This window comes from Capsicum annuum, chromosome 9 (genome assembly GCF_002878395.1).
Source record: "Capsicum annuum cultivar UCD-10X-F1 chromosome 9, UCD10Xv1.1, whole genome shotgun sequence".
Lineage (NCBI taxonomy): Eukaryota > Viridiplantae > Streptophyta > Magnoliopsida > Solanales > Solanaceae > Capsicum > Capsicum annuum.
The window spans coordinates 215,488,351-215,511,430 of NC_061119.1; the positions used below are offsets into that span (position 1 = coordinate 215,488,351).

The window sequence follows — 23,080 nt, forward strand, 5'->3', positions numbered from 1 at the left end:
GGGGGGCGTGTGGATAGCGACGGTAGGCTGAGGGTTGGGTCTTGGAATATAGGGACCCTTCAGGGTAAGTCCGTAGAGCTTGTGAAGATTCTTAGGAAGAGGAGGATCAACCTTGCGTGTGTCCAAGAGACCAAGTGGGTAGGGTCTAAGGCTAGGGATGTGGATGGTTACAAGCTGTGGTACTCTGGGAGCGAGAGGCGTAGGAATGGAGTTGGCATCCTAGTAGATGAAGAGCTTAGAGGTCAGGTAGTGGAGGTGAAGAGGATCAACGATAGGTTGATGACTATTAAGTTGGTCATTCGGGGGTTTACCCTGAACGTGTGTAGTGCTTATGCGCCGCAAGTGGGATAGGAGGGGGAGGAGAAGATGCGGTTCTGGGAGGCTTTGGAGGAGGTGGTGAGAGGCGTGCCCAGTTCGGAGAAGATTGTTCTAGCAGGGGATTTCAACGGGCACATCGGGGCGCTACCGGGAGGCTTTGGGGATGTGCATGGTGGTTTTGGTTTTGGGGAGAGAAATGAAGAGGGGGCGACCCTATTGGAGTTTGCGAGGGCCTTTGGGCTGGTGGTGGTGAACTCGGGCTTCCCGAAGAAGGACGAGCACCTGATCACTTTTCGGAGCGCGATAGCCAGGACCCAGATTGACTTTTTGTTGCTTAGGAAAGGGGATAGGGCGTTGTGTAAGGAATGTAAAGTCATCCCGAGTGAGAATCTCTCGACCCAACATAGGCTTTTGATTATGGATTTGGGTATAAAGAAGAATAGAAAGAGGAGGAGTAAGGAGTGTAGACCGAGAATTAAGTGGGGCGGCTTGACGCCAGTGAATGCGTGGGAGATAGGGGAGAGGTTGGCGGGAAAGGGGGTGTGGGAGTGTAGGAGGGACGTGGATAGTATGTGGGACAGGGCGGCAAGGTGCATCAGGGAGAATGCAAGGGAGGTGTTGGGTGTTTCTAGGGGCCGGGCCGGATACCATCGGGGGGATTGGTGGTGGAATGAAGAGGTGGAGAAGAAAGTGGAGACCAAGAAAGAGGCGTATGCTAAGTTGGTGGAAAGTAAGGACGAAGAGGAGAAGCGGGTAAACCGAAAAAAGTACAAGCTAGAGAGGAAGGAGGCGAAGTCAGCGGTCACGGCAACTAAGACGGCCGCTTTTGAGAGCTTGTATGCAGGGTTACAGGGGAAAGGAGGGGAGAAAAAGTTGTTTAGACTCGCTAAGGCTAGGGAGAGGAAGGGTCGTGACCTCGATCAGGTGAGGTGCATTAAGGGGGAGGACGGTAGAGTGTTGGTGGAGGACGGCCACATAAAGAAGAGATGGCAGTCGTACTTTCATAGGCTCTTGAATGACGAGGGGGACAGAGCTATTGTGTTAGGGGAACTGGAGCACTCAGAGGAGTGTCGGGATTTTAGCTATTGTAGACGTTTTAAGGTAGAAGAGGTTAGACAGGCAGTCCGCAGGATGCGTAGGGGTAGGGCGACGGGGCCGGATGAGATACCGGTGGAGTTTTGGAAGTTCGTTGGAGAGGCTGGTGTAAGGTGGTTGACTGGATTGTTTAATGAAATTTTCAGGACGGCAAAGATGCCAGAGGCGTGGAGGTGGAGTACCATGATCCCCCTCTATAAGAATAAGGGGGACATTCAGAGTTGCAATAACTATAGGGGGATTAAGTTATTGAGTCACCCTATGAAGATCTGGGAGAGAGTGGTCGAGGTGAGGCTGAGACGGATAGTGTCTATTTTGGAAAACCAGTTCGGATTTATGCCCGGCCGCTCGACGACGGAGGCAATCCACCTGGTACGGAGGTTGGTGGAGCAGTATAGGGAAAGGAAGAAGGATCTGCACATGGTGTTTATCGACCTGAAAAAGGCTTACGACAAAGTCCCCAGGGAGGTGCTTTGGAGATGCTTGGAGGTGAGGGGAGTACCGCAGGCATATATCAGAGTAATTAAGGATATGTATGAGGGAGCGAAAACCCAGGTGAGGACGGCGGGAGGAGACTCAGAGCATTTCACTGTCCAGACAGGATTGCATCAGGGATCTACTCTTAGTCCCTTTTTGTTTGCGTTAGTAATGGATGTGTTGACGCGGCGTATTCAAGGGGAGGTGCCGTGGTGTATGCTCTTTGCAGACGATGTAGTTCTGATAGATGAGACTCGAGGGGGTGTAAATGACAAATTAGAGATGTGGAGGCAAACTCTTGAGTCTAAAGGGTTCAGGGTGAGCAGAAGCAAGACAGAGTATGTGGAATGTAAGTTTAATGACGTGAGGCAGGAGAATGAGGTAGTAGTGAAGCTGAAAGCACAGGAGGTATGTAAGAGGGATAAGTTCAAGTATCTCGGGTCCGTGATCCAGAGTAACGGTGAGATTGACGAGGATGTCTCGCACCGTATTGGGGCGGGATGGATGAAGTGGAAACTCACGTCGGGGGTGCTGTGTGATAAGAAGGTGCCGCCCAAGCTTAAAGGCAAATTCTATAGGGTGGTAGTCCGTCCGGCCTTGCTGTATGGAGCGGAGTGTTGGCCAGTTAAGAACTCCCACATCCAAAAAATGAAGGTGGCAGAAATGCGGATGTTGCGCTGGATGTGTGGACTGACTCGAGGGGATAGAGTTCGGAATGAGACTATCCGGGAGAAGGTTGGTGTGACTTCAGTGGAGTGTAAGATGCGGGAAGCACGATTGAGATGGTTCGGACACGTGAAGAGGAGGGGCATGGATGCCCCGGTCCGTAGGTGTGAGAGGCTAGCGTTGGATGGTTTTAGGCGGGGTAGGGGTAGGCCGAAGAAGTACTGGGGTGAGGTGATTAGGCGGGACATGGAACAGTTATAGCTCACCGAGGACATGACCCTAGATAGGAAGGTCTGAAAGACGCGAATTACGGCAGAGGATTAGGCCCAGATTGGGTCGCTAGTGTAGGGGAGTACTTGGTGGGGGTTTTATTTTTTATTCCTGTTATGATCCCGTATTCAGTGTTCCATGTTTATTACGAATCTGTGTGCTTTCCTCTGTTTTATATTCCTTATGGGTGCCGTATTTATGTTATGTCATCTGCTTCTGTGCTTTACTATGTGTTTGTGTGATATCTTGTGCCTTGAGCCGGGGGTCTTTCGGAAACAGCCTTTCTACTTCATCAGAGGTAGAGGTATGGACTGCGTACATCTTACCCCCCCAGACCCCACTAAGTGGGAATACACTGGGTTTGTTGTTGTTGTTGTGGCATATTTTCATAATTATTTTATTTTCATATCATATTTTGTTTCAGACTCACTTCATAAAATTCAAACTCATGACACTACGATTCGTTATACCATCTTAATTGATCATTGGGATTCTCCCACATGTACAAATATCTTAACATAATTATGGCAAGAATTTAAAATTATTATACTAAAAATTAAAATATATATATATATAGCTAGCTACTATAATAAATTAAATAGGTGTACGTATAAATGGAATAAAGATTTTTATGATTTGAGAGTTTTATTACTCAGATACATTTAATGCAAATAGACTTGAATCTTTGATCTACCAGTCTACCTGCCTACTGCACATTTTAATGCATTTCGTACGTTCGAGTAGGGGTGGATTTATAGTATAGCGTGCGGATATATCATCGAGAGTTCAGGTGAGATTGATGAATATGATTTCGAGTAGGGGTAAATTTATAGTGTAATGTGTGGATATATCATCGAGGGTTGTGGTGAGATTGATGAATATGAAGGGTGGATTTATAGTATAATGTGCGGATATATCATCGAGGATTCTGGTGAGATTGATGAATATGATTTTGAGTAGGGGTGGATTTATAGCGTAATGTGCGGATATATCATCGAGAGTTCTGGTGAGATTGATGAATATAATTTCGAGTAGGGTTGGATTTACAGTATAATGTGCGGATATATCATCGAGAGTTCTGGTGAGATTGATTGATGAATATGATTTCGAGTAGGGGTAAATTTATAGTGTAATGTGTGGATATATCATCGAGGGTTCTGGTGAGATTGATGAATCTGATTTCTTTATACTTTAATCATTCATAGTTCGAATAGGGGCGGATTTATCGTATAACATGCGGATTTATCATCGAGGGTTGTGGTGAGATTGATGAATATGTCTTTATACTTTAATCATTCGTGATTCAAGTAGGGGCGAATTTATAGTATAACGTGCATATTTATCATGGAGAATTATAATGAGATTGATGAATATGATTTCTTTATACTTTAATCATTCGTGGTTCGAGTAAGGGCGGATTTATAGTATAACGTGTGGATTTATCATCGAGGGTTGTGGTGAGATTGATGAATATGATTCCTTTATACTTTAATCATTCGTAGTTCAAGTACGAGCGAATTTATAGTATGATGTGCAGATTTATCACCAAGGGTTGTGATGAGATTGATGAATATAATTACTTTATACATAATCAGTCGGGGTTCGAGTTGCGAGAATGAAAAAATCTAAGTAAAGAGGCGCTTCCTCCTTTGATGAGTATAATGTGGCGCAAATCGAAGTTAGTCTAGCCCCAATGTAGGTATGGGATCCTGGGTGAGAAATTGAAAAGAAAACGAGTAAGTACAATCTATGAACTTAGATTTACCATCTATTTCAATCTTAGTGGTCGAATTGTATTTATAAATTTATACTTTACGTTGAAATTAAAGTACTAGATTCAAATGAATTTAGTTTCATAATACTGCATCCGCCTTTGGGTATAACCAAATCCAGCAGCTTCGACTCATACATTGTTATAGGTCTTCAAAACATATTAGATAGTTAAAATTAATACGTTCGAAACCCAAAAAATCGAATATACTATGGATCCAGTTTCACAATATTTTATCTACGCCTCTGATATAACCAAATTTAGTAGTTTCGACTCAGAAATTGTTATAGGTCTTCAAAACACATTAGATAGGCACAAATAATACGTTCGAAACCCAACAAATCGAATACACTATGAATCCGGTTTCACAATAATTAATCTGTGCCTCTGATATAACCAAAGTCAGTAGCTTCGACTCATACGTTGTTATAGGTCTTCAAAACACATTAGATAGGTAAAAATAATACGTTCGAAACCCAAAAAATCGAATATACTATGAATTCGATTTCACAATACTTTATCTGCGCCTCTGGATTTAATCGAATTCTGTAGTTTTGACTCATACATTGTTATAGGTCTTCAAAACACGTTAGAGAGGTACTAATAATATGTTCAAAACCCAAAAATCCAATATAGTATATATCCAAAAAATTCCGAGCCCGTAAAATTAAAATCTTGAATCCGCCTCCTGATTTGATAGTTCAGAAGTAGTGAGAATCTTTATGAAGTGTCACAGCTAGCTGTATGAAAGGCTAAATGTAGGGAGTATTGAATGAGAACAACTAAAATGGAGCACAACAGGTAAACTTTACTACAATGCAACAAAATTAATTATTCTTTGCTTTTAACAGTTTGATTGGATAGTTATTACCTGTCTTGTACAGTGTTATTAGTTTAGGTACAGTATTTATTTTGATTATTATTTAAATTTTATTGTATCATATAGTTGATTCGAATATTTGGAACTGAACGGACTAATTTTTGGAGCAAAAATGTCGAAGAAGAGAATGAATGTTGAAGAAAATTAATAATTTGGCAATCATATATTGTAGCAATGGTGTGGTTGGTTTCTCCTTTGTTTTATCATAACATAAATCTGAGCCTCAATTTGCTAAAGAAAATAGGAAAAAGGATAAATTTACCCCTTTATATGCATAAAGGGCAATATCTTTTCCCTGATTAATATGGGAGATATTGAATCAATGCCCTTTTGATATGCAGTTTCAATGATTTTCATTCATAATGTATCCCCTTTTTTTTTTTTTCGCAAGTAGAATGAGACATTTGAATGAAATGATGGATTTCTATGAACTCGGCTGAAGTTTCTTGGAAAAAATTGTGCATCATTATCTCAAAATAAAAATTCAAGATCTATAGAGTCCTTCAGAGCAATTTCTTGTATCTCTTGTTCTCTGTTTTTCTTGTTATCTGTATATCTTGTTTTTTAAGTTTTAGTGAAATCGGCATATCAAAGATACGTGTTAGTAAGCTTAAAGATATATATCATCTACGAGGTTGTTTTGTACGTATCCCACACTATTTTTTGTTTAATTCAAATATTTATACCAAGGATACATATTCTGTAAAATAACAGATACATTTTAAGCTTTTTGTATATCTGATTTTGTGTTATTATGAAATTATGTATCTCTTGTTATTACAGAACTGGGTAATTTCAGGCTTAGATACATATTTATACATACATGATACTTTTTTCATTATCTTGTATCCATTGTTATTTGTTTATGTTTTATATGTATCTTTTGTTTTTAAGTTTTAATGAAATCAGCATACTAAAGATACATGTTAGTAAGCTCAAAGATACATATAGTGTATGAGGGGTATGTTATACGTATCTCGCAATTACTTCAAACAAAATCAAGCAAAAATAATAAAAAGGTCGTAAGAATCGTTTATAACTGAAAACGAAATATAGAAGAAATTTTGTTTAAAAATGTGGAATCACAAACAAATTTTCTATTTTCGTGGGATTTTATTCAGTTTTTACCATTATTAGTTAGGTTAATTGCTAAATTAAAGAAACTTTAGCCGTTAGAGCCCTTAAATTATGCAAATTAGTTTAATTATTAAATATATATGTAGGATGTATCTCACGTTAGTTATATATACCTTCAATGGCAATATGTTGAAAAAATGAGTAAATACATAATTACCCCCCCTCATGTTGGCCGAGATTTTCAAAAAGACACCTAGACTTTGAATTCGACCTATTACCCTACGATTCTTCTTTATTCCATTCCAAATACACCATTTTGGACCTCCGCTTGTATACACGCGCCATTGGCGCGTGAAAGGACTCAAAATTGACTTTTTTGACCTGTGAAAAGATGTCACGTGTAAATAATTAATATATAATTTATATTTAAATAAAAAAAATTAATATTTATTTATTTATTTAAATAACCCGGTACTCCCCTCTCCCCCCAACCCACCCTTTCTTCTTCAACGCCATTAAAGCTTCATTTAAGCTTTTTTTTTAAAATATCATTAAAACTCCATTAAAGCTCAACAAAATGTCTTCTTCAACACAATATCTTCTTCAACACCATTAAAGTTACTCCATTAAAGGTCTATTGAAGCTTTTTTAAAAAATATCATTAAAATTCCATTAAAGCTCAACACAATGTCTTGTTAACACAATATCTTCTTCAACACCATTAAAGCTACTCCATTAAAGGTCTATTGAAGCTTTTTTAAAAAAATATATATCTTTAAAACTCCATTAAATCTCCTCCATTCAAGCTCATTTAACTATTTTTAAAACTCAGTTCAATCATTTAACTATCCTAAAAACTCAATTCAATCATAAAATAATTTTTTGAATTGATTTGAACAAAAAAAAAAATGGACGAAAAGAGAGATCTTGACAGAGTGGGGGTTAGGGGGTTAGGGGGAGATGCTGATAGGGTGAGGGTGTTGGACGGAGGGTGGGGGCGCTGAATGGGGGTGGGGGTGGAGGGGAGCTACTGGACGTCGGGGAGGGGGGAGGGTAATAAATTAAATAAAAAGAAAAAATTTATTAAAATAAAAATACGAAATTAAATACGTTTAACACGTGGCAGCACCAGATTGGTGCGTATGTTCAATCTCTTTGTTGTGACTGAAATTCAGCGAAAAATGATGTATTTGCAATGAATTAAGTAAGAATCATGGGGTAATAGGTCGAATTCAAAGTTTAGGTGTCTTTTTTAAAATCCCGACCAATATCAAGAGGGTAATTATGTATTTACTCTAAAAAAATTAAGATGTATTTTATCGTACAAAAAAAATTAACGAGTGATACATATATGTACTATCGTGCACAATATGTATCTTTAACACTACTAATATGTATATTTGGTATGCTTATATCAGGAAAACTAAAACGTCAAAAGATACATATATATATTATGTATCTCAAAATGCTAATGTCAAAGACATATGCTTCTGCACAACATGTAATCATACAACATGTATTTGGTGAGATGTAAAACTTAATAATTTCTAAAAGATACAAATTAATACAATCAAATATTAGATGAGATACATATTATCACAAATAGATACAAGAATTTAAAATAACTTTACAACATTTTATGAGAAATGAATAGCTTTACACCCATATCATTACGGATAAGCAAGGGAGATGAGTTTCGATCAACAACGTATCGGATTTTCAAATCTTTTTCATGTTTCGTCGATTTCAAGTTCTACAACAATGGCCGAAATCAACTCTTATAGCTCTCGTACTTGACATCACAAACCCAAACACCGGAATGACGTTATGACACAAAAACATTCATTGCAAATAGTTCAAAAAGGAATAATTAACACGAAAAAAATGAAAAGAAAGGACGAATCTGCAAGTACGTCAAACAAAATAAAAAACAACAAAAATTATAGGAGTTGTTTTATATTGAAATTGATAATGGAAGAAATTTTGTTTAAAAATATGGAATAAGAAATCAAAACATGTTTTTGTGGGATTTTATTGAGCCTTTACCATTATAAATTAGATTAATTGCTACATTAATGAAAATTTAACCGTTACATTTTTGAATTTAAATAAATTAGTTTATTAATTACATGTATCTGTAGGATGTATCTAACATTACTTAAATGTATCTTCAACAACTAAAAAGTGGGATTTTATGAAATTGAATAAAAAATTAGAATTTTAGGTTAATAATGATAAACATGCAGGGATATAGGTAAATTATACATTTTTAAATTCTTAATTGTTTAGTATTTCTGAGCCGGGGGTCTATCGGAAACAGCCTTTCTACTTCATCAGAGGTAGAGGTATGGACTGCGTACATTTTACCCCCCCAGACCCCACTAGATGGGAATACACTGAATTTGTTGTTGTTATTGTAATTGTTTAGTATTTCAATCTTAATATAATATTCTAATATTCAGTTTCAGACATCTAAATTTTAATATTTAAATATATGAGAGGTCCCAATCGTAATACAAACAAATAAACTTAGTCTTTGAAGCTAATGTGTTTTCCCTCTCATATATTATACGGCCATTAATTACTTATTAGTAACATCATTATCAATTGTCATAATAATTAGCACAAATCAATGTTACAACATATGTGAAGAGTCCTAGTAATTAAAACTTGCTTTAAATGACCAAACATTAACTATTTTAATGAATAGACATTCATAAACACAATAAAAATAATAAACACAAAGTTTTATATTAATTCATTGAACTTTTCGTAAATTAATAATGCATTTTTAGTACATTTATTCACTTCTCATGGAAAAAATTTATAGGCATAGAGGTATCTTTCTTTTAAGGTAATATTCCTTTCGTTTGGCCATAAGAATTGTGAATCGAGGCAAATTTAGGGTATCGAGATAAGATTTTTGCAATTTTAGTAATTTTGCACGGTCTATATTTATATATACGATTTGAGAACTCATTGATAAAACGTGTTGCTGGTCCAATGATAAAAAAGAAATCTTTTAAGATTTGTTTTATTCGAGTCCGATCCCTTTGGTAACCATTGTAGGCCCTTATTTTGTCTCGTTTAATTATTAAATTTGAGATCGATGAGAACTTATAAACTTAATCTTGAATTCGCCTCTGAATTGGGAGACGAATACTACTTGGAGCTGTTCTTGGATTGTTGTGAGTGATATAGATTTTAGAATGAAAATTGTGAAAAGAATTCTTTTTAGAGTTTTTTGAATTTCAGAAAATTATAACAGTTTTATGTTTAGATAAAAAATTTGAAATAATATTCAAAACAGGCTCTAATTAAAATGGAAAGATTAATCCTATATTAAGATATAAAACCTTTAATTTTTCTTATCAAAAATAAAGGAACTTAACATCATTTACATTCAAGATAGTTTTTCAAAATAATATTCCAAACATGCACTAATTGAAATGGAAAGATTAATCCTATATTAAGATATAAAACCTTTAATTTTTCTTATGAAAGATAAAGGCACTTAACATCATTTACATTCAAGATAGTTTTCAAAACAATATTCCAAACGTGCACTAATTAAATTAGAAAGATTAATCCTATGTCAAGATATAAAACCTTTAATTTTTCTTAGGAAAAATAAAGGCACTTACATCATTTACATTCATGTTAATTAACTCTTTTTCTAGTAAAAGACAAGTGCAACTTTTTTTAAAGAAATAAAAAACATTTTTTTTTTTTGGGGGGGGGGGGGTGGTTCTTTTATGTAGACTAGAAAAAACAAAATATACTTGTACCACTAAATCAATGGAAATGAATTAATAGATGTATCTATTAAAAGTTTTAAATAGTGATGGTGTAAAATAAAACATTTATATATCAAATAAAAATTTATTTAAGTAAATAATTACACGTAAATCCATTGATAATATGTCCAGTGTAATCTCATGACAGGGGCGGCTCAATGATATTTATGACCTAAAGTCAAAATTTATAAGAGGCCATAGGTTTTTCTAGAATAAAAACACTATAATAATAAGTTAAAACAATAAACTTGCTTTGGGAAGTATAATATTATTCTACTGATTGAATTTGCTAACTGCAGTATTTTGAAAAAAAAATTGAAGGAATGTGTAATTTAATTTTTCGATGTCACTGGGACATTTTTTGGAGAATAGTACAAATTTTATTACGAGAAAGATTAAAAGAAGAGAATATCATTAATATGAAATTAAATTATCTAACTGTAATCATTAATCACATAATTAATAAGTACTTTTCTTTCCTATATAGACTTTGTTCTTTATTTTCTTTTTTAAGAAAGCAAATATACTTTAAAATAACAAAAAATCTAACATTAATTAAAAAACAACAATGAAAAAAAAAAAAAAAATGGGGCCCCAAAATGTGTGAGGCCTAAAGCCTATGCTTTAGTGGCTTTGGCCTCCGGCCGGCCTTATCTCATAAGTGGCTCCTATCTTTCTTAATTAGAAAATTATTTTTGATATATCCTCAGCACAACAACGCATTACCATAACAGGCTAAAAAAAAAAAAAAAAAACGACAATAGAGTGAACAGAAATTAACTTATAATTATAGATTAAAATTTACTAATAATGTAAAAAAAAAAAAAATTGCTAAGATATGAAACTTTAAACCTAATGGGAACCCATTCTCTGATTCAATTTATTGATCTCATCAATATCATATGCAAAGTGTCAGTAATTTTTATTTTTATTTTTTTTTAAAAAAGCATCAAATTAAATTTACTCTTCCCTATATGAAAATGGGAAATAACTAAATTATTTATTTACAGGTCATAAAGTTCATGTTATGATAGACTAAAAATAAAGTTAATCTCATGAAACATTGATATTCATTACATGTACAAGCCGTATTTACAATTTTTACACTATCAATTAATTTTACTAATATTCATTTTATGAATTTATGTGTAATTATCTTTTAAATAATTAAATTGCGTAAAGATTCTTTGTTGTAATTAAGTCGACAAAAATTTAAATTCATATTGCTACCATAAACAAAGGAAAGTCTTGGATTAACTATTTAAAAAAAAAAAAAAAAAAAAAAAAACTTATAATGTAGCTTGGTCAAATTGTTTAAATGTATATCTATAAATTTACTTTCATTTCAACTATATAGATCATGAATTTAAATTGTAAAATTAATCATTGGTACTTGCGTTAAGATAGGTTGCTTAAACTACAACCTTTGGAACTCGATCACTTCAAGGAACATGTACGCATGAACATAGAATCAGTCATTGATACTTACGACAACTTATTTACTTTACTTTTTTCTGAATTCTGTTAATAATAATAATTGATGTTAATTTGCATCAAGATAGCCTAATTAAACTAACAATCCTTTAGGACTTGTCTTTTCACGAAACATATATGAACATGTATTCAGTTACTTATACTTACGTCAACCTATTTACTTCTTTTTTAGTATTTTTTTAGAATCAGTCACTGATAATTTCAATAACTTACTTATTTTCTTTTCTCTGAATTATGTTAATAATAAAAACGGAAAAGATACAAATATATCTCTGAATTTCGATAAATGGTACAAATATACCTTTCATCATGTTTTAGGTACAAATATACCTTTGTTGTTAATGAAAAGGTACATATACACCCCTAAATTTTGATAAATGGTACAGATATATCCTTCGTCATACTTTAGGTACAAATATATCCTTGTGTTAATGAAAAGGTACATATATACCCTTCTCACTAACGGCAGAACACGTGTCACAATCCTGTTCATTTGGCCTTTTTAAATTTAATTTATCCCAGTCCCACCCTAAAATAATTCTAATTTAACTCATAACCGATCCAATAATACCCAAACCCAACCTGATCTAATAGAAAGAGAAAGAGAGAATGAATATATGTGAATAAAGATGCATCTTGAAGATTCTATTAGACTGTGTCGGATTTGAGTTATTATTTGAATCGATTTGTGGGTCAAATTAGAATTATTTTCGGGTAGGGTGAGGATAAATTAGATTAAAAAGGAAAAAATGACAAGATTGTGACACGTGTTCTTCCATTAGTGAGAATGGTATATATGTACCTTTTCATTAACGACAACAGTATCTTTGTACCTAAAGTATGACAGAGGGTATATCTGTATCATTTATCAAAATTCAGGGATATATATATACCTTTTCATTAAAGTTCGGGGGTATATTCATATCTTTTCCCAAAAAAATGATGCTTGCATCATGATAGGCTAATTAAACTGACAATTTTTTAGGACAGGTATTTTCATGAAACACATATGAACGTAGATTCAGTCACTTATACTTACATCAAACTATTTACTTCTTTTTTAGTATTTTAATTATGTTAATAATAAAAATCATGATTCACAAATGCATAATAATAAATAGTACAAAAGAATATTAATTGTTGTTAAAAGAGGCACAAGTCATTACTATTTTCATAAGGAACCAACATTTTTTTTTTCTTTAATTCAGAGGAAACAATGACATTCAATGTATTCTGACTGCACATGTTATCCACGTGCACTTGTGATTGTTATGGCTAAAATTAGCACTTGAAAACAGTAGTAGGGGCCAGTGTAACAAAATCTCTTTTTTCGCGTCTGGTAATTATATTGAAGTTGGATTAAATTTGAATTGGTATATTGTGGAGCTCGTGTTTGAATTCGTATCGACTGGTGTGGTCTAATATTTAATAAAGCGAGCGAGAATCATAAGATTTCAGTGGAGACAAACATTAAGTGATTTCTTCCAATCTATCCTAACCTTTTTGGATAGAGGTATTTGGTACCTATTGCTCGTGAGAGCTAGTTGATACTTATGTTGAGGTTCGGTTAAATTTTGAATTGATACATCGTGGAACTCGTGCTTGAACTCATACCCAATGATGTGGCCTGATAGTTAATGAAGTGGACGAGAATGATGAGATCTCAGGTTCAAATCTCAGTGGAGACAAACACTAAGTGATTTCTTTCCATCTATCCTAGCCTTTTTGGATAGAATATTGATACATGTTGCTCGTGGGAGATAGCTGATACTTATATTGAGGCCTGATTAAATTTGAATTGATGCATCGTGAAGCTCGTGTTTGAACTCATACCCAATGGTATGGTCTAAGTCAATAAAGTGGGCGAGAACCATGAGATCTCAGATTCAACTATCCATACAGACAAGCATTAAGTAATTTCTTCCCATCTATCTGGTACCTGTTGCTCGTAAAAGATTACTGATCTGGACATTATGATTATAAAAAAAGGGCATTTTCAACAAGATTTTTTCCCTATTTTTAGAGGCTCTAATCTGAAAAAGAAATCTCAACCATTTCACCACATATCATATTAATTTTATTCCAAACCCAATAAATTTTAATAAAATCTTTAACTCAAACTCATAAAGATAAAATCATGAATCAACCACAACTCAATTAGGAATCAAGTCAAATGAGCCTCAATAATTCCAAACATGGTTCACATTTCTTGTTTAATTACCTTCACTTGAGGAACATGTGGTCATTATTCTCTTTTGTATGTATATGCTTTTATATTGACCAATTATCTCTGATTGAAAATTGATGTATGATTAATTGAATGATTGTACATATTCTTGTATATATTCACAACATTACCTTAACAACTTTGAAGGAATTAATAAAAGAATAATTAACTCGAATAGCTGCCCGCTCAATCACATAAACTTAAAATAATTGGAAGATATAAAATAGGTGTATAATATTGTATAATTAGTGTATAATCTATGTATTTATGTATAGTATGTGTATAAATATGTATATTAGTGTATAATTCATATATCATATTAGAAAAAGAAAATAGTAAACTCGACTGATTATTTACATAAAGATCCTTTAAGAAAATGTAATAAAAAAATGATCTTCCTACATAGAGTACAACTTTTTTCAAATTAAAATACCTGTAGTCATAAATTATAAATTGCTCAAATTATTAGGGAAGTCAATGAATGGACTCATAGACCTTTTTCTTTGATTTTTCAACTGCTATTAATGTTTAAATAACATATTTATTCTCTTAGTACCAAATAGGTGACCTCTTTTAAAGCATGGGGGTCAATTAATGCATTAATTTTTGTATGAATTTTTTAAACTAAAGTTATGTATACAACAATTTAAAAGTATTATAGCCAGATCACAAGGTTTTATAGGAAAATATATGTCTGAAAAAAAATGTTAAAGAAAATATTTGACCATCATGATGATAAATATAGCTTCATATATATGTATGGGGGTAGAGGAACAATCATTGATGAGGCATGTCAACATTTTTTTTTATATATTTATTTTAGAGTATATAAGTTCTATACACTATCACTATAAAAATATTACGCTATTAGATCTCCTAAAAGATATCCACAGGCAAAAGTGAAGCAATAATTTTGAATTTATTAGTTCTGAATTTTAGAAAAGATAATTTATTGGAATTAAGATGTTGAATGTTAAATTTATAATTTAGAAATTAAGATATGTTATTTATTACAATAGATTAAAATGACTTGACCAACATGGGTTGTGGTGCAGTGGATGGGGCTGCTCCACCCTTAATCAGAGGTCAAGGGTTCGATCCTGGGTATGGAAAAAACTCTGTTGGGAGCGCTGCTACCTTAATGTGCCCTGCAACGCTCGATCCGGATTAATCGGGGCTCCAATGCGGGCACCGAACACCGGATGGGAAACCAAAAAAAAAAAAATGACTTGTTGATGTAAATTTTAGTTATATACTTAACAATGTATATTAAACTTTTTTTAACCCTTCCTTAGGAGTTCACATTCCTTTTGCTTCCCTGGTGACTTGAACTCGCAACATTAAGATTGGAAGTAATGAGTGTTTATCATTCAAGCAACTCACTCTTCTCGATTAAACTTTTTAATGTAATAAAACTTAATTCATGAGAAAATAAATTTTCAAATATTATAATAGACTGAAATTCATGATAGTAAAAATGTCTATTTGTGGATATTAGAGCACATAGAAGAGGTTAGTTTATTTTGGAGTAGGGAGCTAAAGAAAGACAGTCCAATGTATTCAAGTTTCTATTATGTGTGATGTTTAGAGAAGAGTCAAATCAGAAAGATCTATTGTACGCAGTCTTACCTTGTATTTCTATCAGAAGCTATTCCACAACTTGAACCCGTGACCTGCTGATCACGCGACTTAAAATTCACGACAGTAAAATTGCCTATTTGTGTGGATATTAGAGCATATAGAATAGGTTATTTTATTTTGGAGTTTAGAGCTCAAAAAAGACAGCCCGGTGTATTAAAACTTCTATTCTGAGCGAGGTTCAGGGAAGAGCCAGATCACAAAGATCGATCTATTGTACGCAGTCTTACCTCATATTTCTGTTAGAAGCTATCTCGACAACTTAAATCTGTGATCTCCTGCTTACACGACTTGAAATTCATGATAGTAAAAATGTATATTTGTGGATATTAGAGCACAATGAAGAGTTATTTTATTTTGGAGCGGTGAGCTAAAGCAAAAATACCACAGTCCGATGTATTAAAGCTTCTATTATGTGTGGGGTTCAGAAAGGAATCAGACCACAAGAATTTATTGTAGACAGTCTTACCTCGCATTTCTGTCCGAAGCTATCTCCACAACTTAAACCGGTGTCCTTCTGATCACACGACTTGAAATCCATGACGGTAAAAATGTGTATTTGTAGAAATTAGAGCACAAAGAAGAGTTATTTTATTTTGGAGTGGAGAGCTAAAAAATAAAAGGGTGGGCTGATGTATTAAAGCTTCTATTATGTGCGGGGTTCAGAAAAGAATCGGACCAAAAGAATTTATTGTAGACAGTTTTACCTTGCATTTCTATCAGAAGCTATCGCCACAATTTAAACCCATGACCTCCTGATCACTCGACTTGAATTCATGATAGTAAAGATGTGTATTTGTGGATATTAGAGCACATAGAAGAGGTTTTTTTTATTTTGGAATGGAGAGCTAAAAAAAAGGCAGTTTGATGTTCTAAATCTTCTGCTATCCGCGGGATTTGGAGAAAGGTTGAACCACAAAAATCTATTGTACACAGTTTTACCTCACATTTCTATCAGAAGCTATCACTACAACTTAAATCTGTGACCTCTGATCACACGACTTTGAAATTCATGATAGTAAAAATGTATATTTGTGGATATTAGAGTACATAGAAGTGGTTATTTTATTTTGGATTGGAGAGCAAAAAAAAAAGTGCAGTCCGATGTATTAAAGCTTTTATTATCAGCGGGGTTCACAAAAGAATCAGACTACAAGAATTTATTGTAGACAGTCTTACCTCGTATTTCTGTCAGAAGCTACCGCCACAGCTTAAACCCGTGACCTTTTGATCACACGACTTGAAATACATGATAGTAAAAATGTGTATTTGTGGATATTAGAGCATATAGAAGAGGATATTTTATTTTGGAATGGAGAGCTAAAAAATGGCATTTCGATGTACTAAATCACCTGCTATCCGGGGAACTTAGAGAAAGGTTGAACCATAAAAATTTATCGTATATAATTTTACCTCGCATTTCTATCAGAAGCTATCACTACAACTTAAATTTGTGACCTCCGATCACACGACTTTGAAATTCATGATAGTAAAAATGTATATTAGAGCATATAGAAGAGGATATTTTATTTTGGAATGGAGAGCCAAAAAAAAAAAAAGCGCAGTCCGATGTATTAAAGCTTTTATTATGTTCGGGGTTCAGAAAAGAATCAGACCGCACGAATTTATTTTAGACAGTCTTACCTCGCATTTCTGTCAGAAACTACTGCCACAACTTAAACCCGCGATCTTTTGATCACACGACTTGAAATACATGACAGTAAAAATGTGTATTTGTGGATTTTAGAGCACATAGAAGAGGTTATTTTATTTTGGAATGGAGAGCTAAAAAAAGGCAATTCGATATACTAAATCTTCTGCTATTCGCGGGGTTTGGAGAAAGGTTGAACCACAAAAATCTATCGTATACAGTTTTACCTCTCATTTCCATCAGAAACTATCACTACAACTTAAACTCGTGACCTCGTGATCACACTACGTTCAATCCATGAAAGTGAAAATATATATTTGTGGGATATTAGAGTAAATAGAAGATGTTATTTTTATTTTGGAGTGGAGAGCTAAAAATAGTATCTCATTCTTTCACATGCCATAGCTACTAAAAAGGCTGACAAATAGATCTAAAGAACAACCTTTGACTTCTCCAACTATTTTATTTTACCAAAGTAAGGTGAATATTTTATGTTCTTTCTCCACTTTCCAAGTAACTCAAACATAGTAAGAAAATCTTTTGGTGAAAAGGAAAACTATTTAATTATTCCAATCCAAAGTCAAAATCATTCTTATTTGATGTTTTTATTTTTATTGAAAGTTGATTAAATTTAAATTTTTATATTATTTTCTTCGTTTAGTTTTATTTGTTACTGTTTTGCTTCTCGATGTTAATTTGTCTAAACGTTGACTGACATTTTAAGCTGTATAATTTAATATTTTAAATTTTAAAATTTAGATGATCGAAAATTATACAAAAAATGTTATAAGATGCAATCCATTTCATATTAATATGATGAAAAAATATATCTTAAAATACTAATCATAGTTCGAGTAGGTTGATTTTTTTTTTTTTTTTTTCATTTCAAAAGTTCTTAATTTCTGTGATTAAAGATGGAAGAATCTCGAATCATTGCATCACAATTCATTTTAGGAAAACCAAAACCTTCCTATTTACCTTAATGTTTTTTCCCTAAAATAAAAATGCAATGAAACATTAGAAAGATACACTTTTTTATTTAAAAACAAAAATACTCTTTTATCTTTCAAATTAAAAGATAACTTGGCTTAAACTTTTCCGTTGTATCGTTAATAACAAACTTCTATTAAAACATTAATATTATGGCATGTTTAAGCAAGGACAAAAATAGAGTTGGGCTATAAATTCAATCGAGCTCAATAACTTTGATCTAAATTTTATATTTATCTTAAAAATCAAAAAATAATTACATATATAATTAATTTCAGAACACAATAATTCAGAAATACTAAAATTCTAAAACCACAACTTCAGTTATGAACCATAGCTTTGTATTTCATGGAGTTTATTTAATTTAGTTCCCCACTTTATGTTTGATATTCATAGTGAAGTTTGAATAAATTTAATTTCTCACATTATACGATCAAAGGTGGAGTCAGGATTTCAACTCAGTGAGTTTAATATTGAAGAAAATCTAACCGGAGGAGGTTCAACACCTACTATTGATACATACAAAAAATAATTTTAATCATATATAAATGATATATTTTTTCGTCGGAGGGGATTTGAATGAACCCCTTGCCGAAGGGCTGGCTCCGCCCCAGTATACTATTCATTTCTAAGAATAGCTCTTTCAATAAGAAAAAATTCATTCTATGAGACTCGATTATAAGATCTCTTAAGAAACTCTAACGTGAGATTTGAAATTCGAATACGAGACCTCTGATTAATTAACTAGTAGAAAAAAGGAACCAATCATATTCCTATTTCCTATTTTCTATGATTAGTGGAGAAATAAGTGTCAATTAAGAAAACGGCTTTGACCTTTATTAGATGGTTAAATCAAGGCTTAATCTTCTCCTATACTTCTAAGTACACCTTTGGGTTTCTAAATTATTATTTTAATATAATTAATAATTAATTCTTTGCTCCCACTTTAATGTTAACAATAAATAATAAAACAATCTTCACCCCCACCCCCCACACCTCCATTTTAGTTCATGCTTCTCATTCAAGTCTCCTTCCCTTTTTTCAAGTGTTCCTCAATTTGAATATTAAAAAAGTAGTTTAGTATACTAAAGTTTTCACCATGTACAATTTATAAAAGTTTATTATACGTAATTTTACTTTATATTTTTTTCATTCGTTTTACTTGTCACAAATTTTCTAATTAAATTTCTATTTTTACTTGTCATTTTTTATATATCAAAAATTCTTTTTTACTATTTTACCTATAACACTAATTATTTTTTCTTTAAATTAATTTTTAAATATAATGTAAACGTTATTTAATATGGATAATATGGTAAATTAGTCATGTTATTAATTATTTTTCTTAATAGGTGTACCATCTCAATTTATGACGAGTAAAACTGAACGAAGGAAGTATTTTTGTTGGTAACTATTTTTATTGCTCGAATCCGTGATTTTCTCATCACAACTCACATATCAGCAACTGTATCGGTTATTCTGGACTATCTTCAATTTGAGTATATTACTGATAATAGAATATTAATTAATATTTTTATATTTAATTGATAATTACTAGATTCTATGTATTAGTTTTCAATAATATTTCTCTGGTTGTGTGCATAATTAAGAATTTTGATGGGTAAAGGCTTCGGGTCGGTTGTAAAGGCCTTTCTTTGTCTCCCCTCTCCTCCCTCTCTCTTTCCATTTACACCTACAATTTCTTTGTTTGACCACCTAATTTTCAAAAATTATTAATTTAAATTAATTTATATTTTTATATGAATTTATATGAGATATAAATAGTTTCAGCAGAGGAAGAGGTAGAAATAGGTTGAAAAAGTATTGAGCAGAAGTGATTAAATAGAATATGATACTTCCTCCGTTTCGGAATAAGTAAATTATTCGGGTATTTATTGGTATTTTAAAATAAGTGAATCATTGAATTTTTTCCAAATTTACTCTTATGATTTGACAATCAATTAACTTTTGAAAAGATATTATAAGGTCAGTTTTTTCTTTTTTTGAGGTAAAAAGAAAAGTTATGTTAAATTTATGTCTTTAATATTTTTTTCTTAGTCTGTATTCCAAAATCCAACAATTCATTTATTATGAAATGGAGAAAGTATAATTTTAGGTTATTGTGGACATGACCTTAAATATGAAGTCATGGAGGACGAAAAATAAGATAATAGTAGGTAGATGATCAGGGGCGGAGCCATCTTTGGACAAGTGATTATATATATTATTTATGCATGGTTAAAATTATTTTGTATCTATTTACAGTAGATATTGAACTTCCTTTAATTAGTTCGTATGTTCACTTTTGAATCTCCTCAAAGATCGTGACTCCACCACTATAGATGAGCATCGTCTCATTTATTATTCCCTAAAAAATGTTGTTAGTTTTGTTTTCACAGTGACTCGAAATTATACAATCTTAAAACTTATAATAAAGAGTGCTTTATCATTAGAGCAACTCGATATTTTTAAGAGGTGATTATATCTCAAATTTCTGAAATGAAATGAGTGAGTACATTCACACTTGTTTTACAAACATTAAATAAAAATCTTTTCAAGAAAGGAAAAATAAAAATACTCACCTTTCTCACTATCTCTGTCTCCCAATTCTTAGTATATATAAACTAGACTAGCTATCACTTAACCAAAAAAACTCAATTGTATTCTCTCTCTCTCATCATCCTTCCTTCTCCTCTCTCTCTCTCTATTCATCTCCACTATAAACGCCAAATTTTTCACATCTAGATACAGTACAATACAATAAAAAACAGCTCATTGGAGTTTTATTGACAGTTACAAAGTAAAAACATTTTCATAATGTTTGTAGATCAACCAAATTGCTCAGATAGTGCTACTGAATCCAGCTGTAACTCTTCTTCTTCCTCGCCTTCGCCAGTTCTTCTTCATAAACTCCCACAAATCAACTCGAAGAATCGACTCAAGAGATGCAGAGAGGAACAAGAAGGAACAGATGAGATAGAAGAAGTAGTGCATGATGTAAGAACAAGTAAGAAGAATTGTGGTAATGTTGTTAAGAGTAACAGCAACAATAATCCAACATCATCGTCATCGTACGTTGGTGTACGAATGAGGGCGTGGGGTAAATGGGTGTCTGAAATCAGGGAACCTAAGAAGAAATCTCGTATATGGTTGGGTACTTTCGCTACCCCGGAAATGGCGGCCCGTGCACACGACGTCGCCGCCATGTCCATTAAAGGAAATTCAGCGAACCTGAATTTCCCTCAGTTTGCTGATTTATTGCCCCGCCCCGCCACATGCTGTCCGCGTGACATCCAGGCCGCGGCAGTAAAAGCAGCTCACATGGACCACCTTAACCCCACAACAACAACATCATCGGCGCCAGCTTCGATGATGATGATGACGTCATCCTCCTCATCCTCGGGCGTTACCTCCTCGTCCTCTTGCAAAGACGACGAGGAATCATCAGCTAAAGGTCAGGGTAATCAGAGTCTATCAACCACTCAGAAGATAGTGGTGGGGTCCTCGATGACATCATCATACTCTGAGCTGTCATTGATTTCAGGCATTACCTCCTCGTTCTCCTTACAGGAGGACGAGGAATCGTCAGCTAAAGATCAAAGTAATCAGAGTCTATCAATCACTCAACAGACCACAGAGATCTTCGACTTAGCTCCTCCCAAACTAGTAGGGGAGATAGTGGAGGCGTCCTTGATGAGATCATCATACTCAGAGCTCTCATTGGTTTCAAACATTACCTCCTCGTCATCCTCACAGAATGACGATAAAGAGAACATCGATGACAGTTTAACAATGACTCACAAGACCACAGAGATCTTCGACTTAGCTCCCAAACTAGGGGAGATAGTGGAATTGCCAAGGCTAGGAATGAGTTATCAATTGGGTGAGTCAACACAAGAAGAAGTGCTAAGTTTATTGGAATCAGATGAATGGTGGGATAATAATTATAATTATGGAAATTGTGAATATTTTTTTGGTGAAGAAAATTATATTAGTAGTAATATGGATTTTACATGTTTAGAAAATGTTGTCTCAAGCAGTTTTGAGAGTTTTTTATGGCAACATTAAAATAAAAAAAAAAGTTTTGTTTGTTTTTTGTTATCTTTTTTTTTTTTTTTAGTTAATTTATACTTTAGCTTTGATTAATTTAGATGAAATTATTGATGAAATGGATGAACTTTATACGTTTCTTGCATCTCAAGTACTTTTTTTTGGCCAATTTGTTATGGTATTTTTACAGCCATAGATCTTCTTTTTATTTTCTAATAATTTGATATTCGAAGCAAGGATAGCTCGGTACATGAAATATTCTATGTTTACATAGAATTAAGAAAAAATTGCGTTCCAACGAATGTAACGTAGATCGTAACATAGATTGAATCCATGACCTATAGGTCAAAAAAACACCGTCTTTTTTTATTTTTTTCTATTTTTTTTATTTCTACTTCTTTCTTTATAATGTGGAGAGATTAAATGTTAATTTTTTTCATAAGTGATATGATTATATGAATATATATTTTTTCAAAATTAATGATAGGTGAACGCTTGCTAAAAAGTTGACATATATATGACTATATGGTAATAATTATGAAAATCATAACTTTAACCTTTTTGTTTGGTTGACTGAAATTTAAGTTTGTGTTAATTTTTAATGCTTCGGATTGTGGTGAGATGGTTGATATTGTTTAATCAAAAGTTTTGTATTCGAACTTTTATTAATGAAAAAATT

General features: G+C 33.2%; 1 protein-coding gene across 1 annotated transcript; it reads left to right on the top strand.

The window, feature by feature from the left end:
- Nucleotides 1-20,863: 20,863 nt before the first annotated feature.
- LOC107840986 (ethylene-responsive transcription factor ERF034) lies at nucleotides 20,864-22,449 on the top strand. Its single transcript, XM_016684964.2, has one exon. It carries the CDS (start codon nucleotides 21,169-21,171, stop codon nucleotides 22,417-22,419), a length of 1,251 nt encoding a protein of 416 aa, XP_016540450.2. The 5' UTR covers nucleotides 20,864-21,168; the 3' UTR covers nucleotides 22,420-22,449.
- Nucleotides 22,450-23,080: the final 631 nt, after the last annotated feature.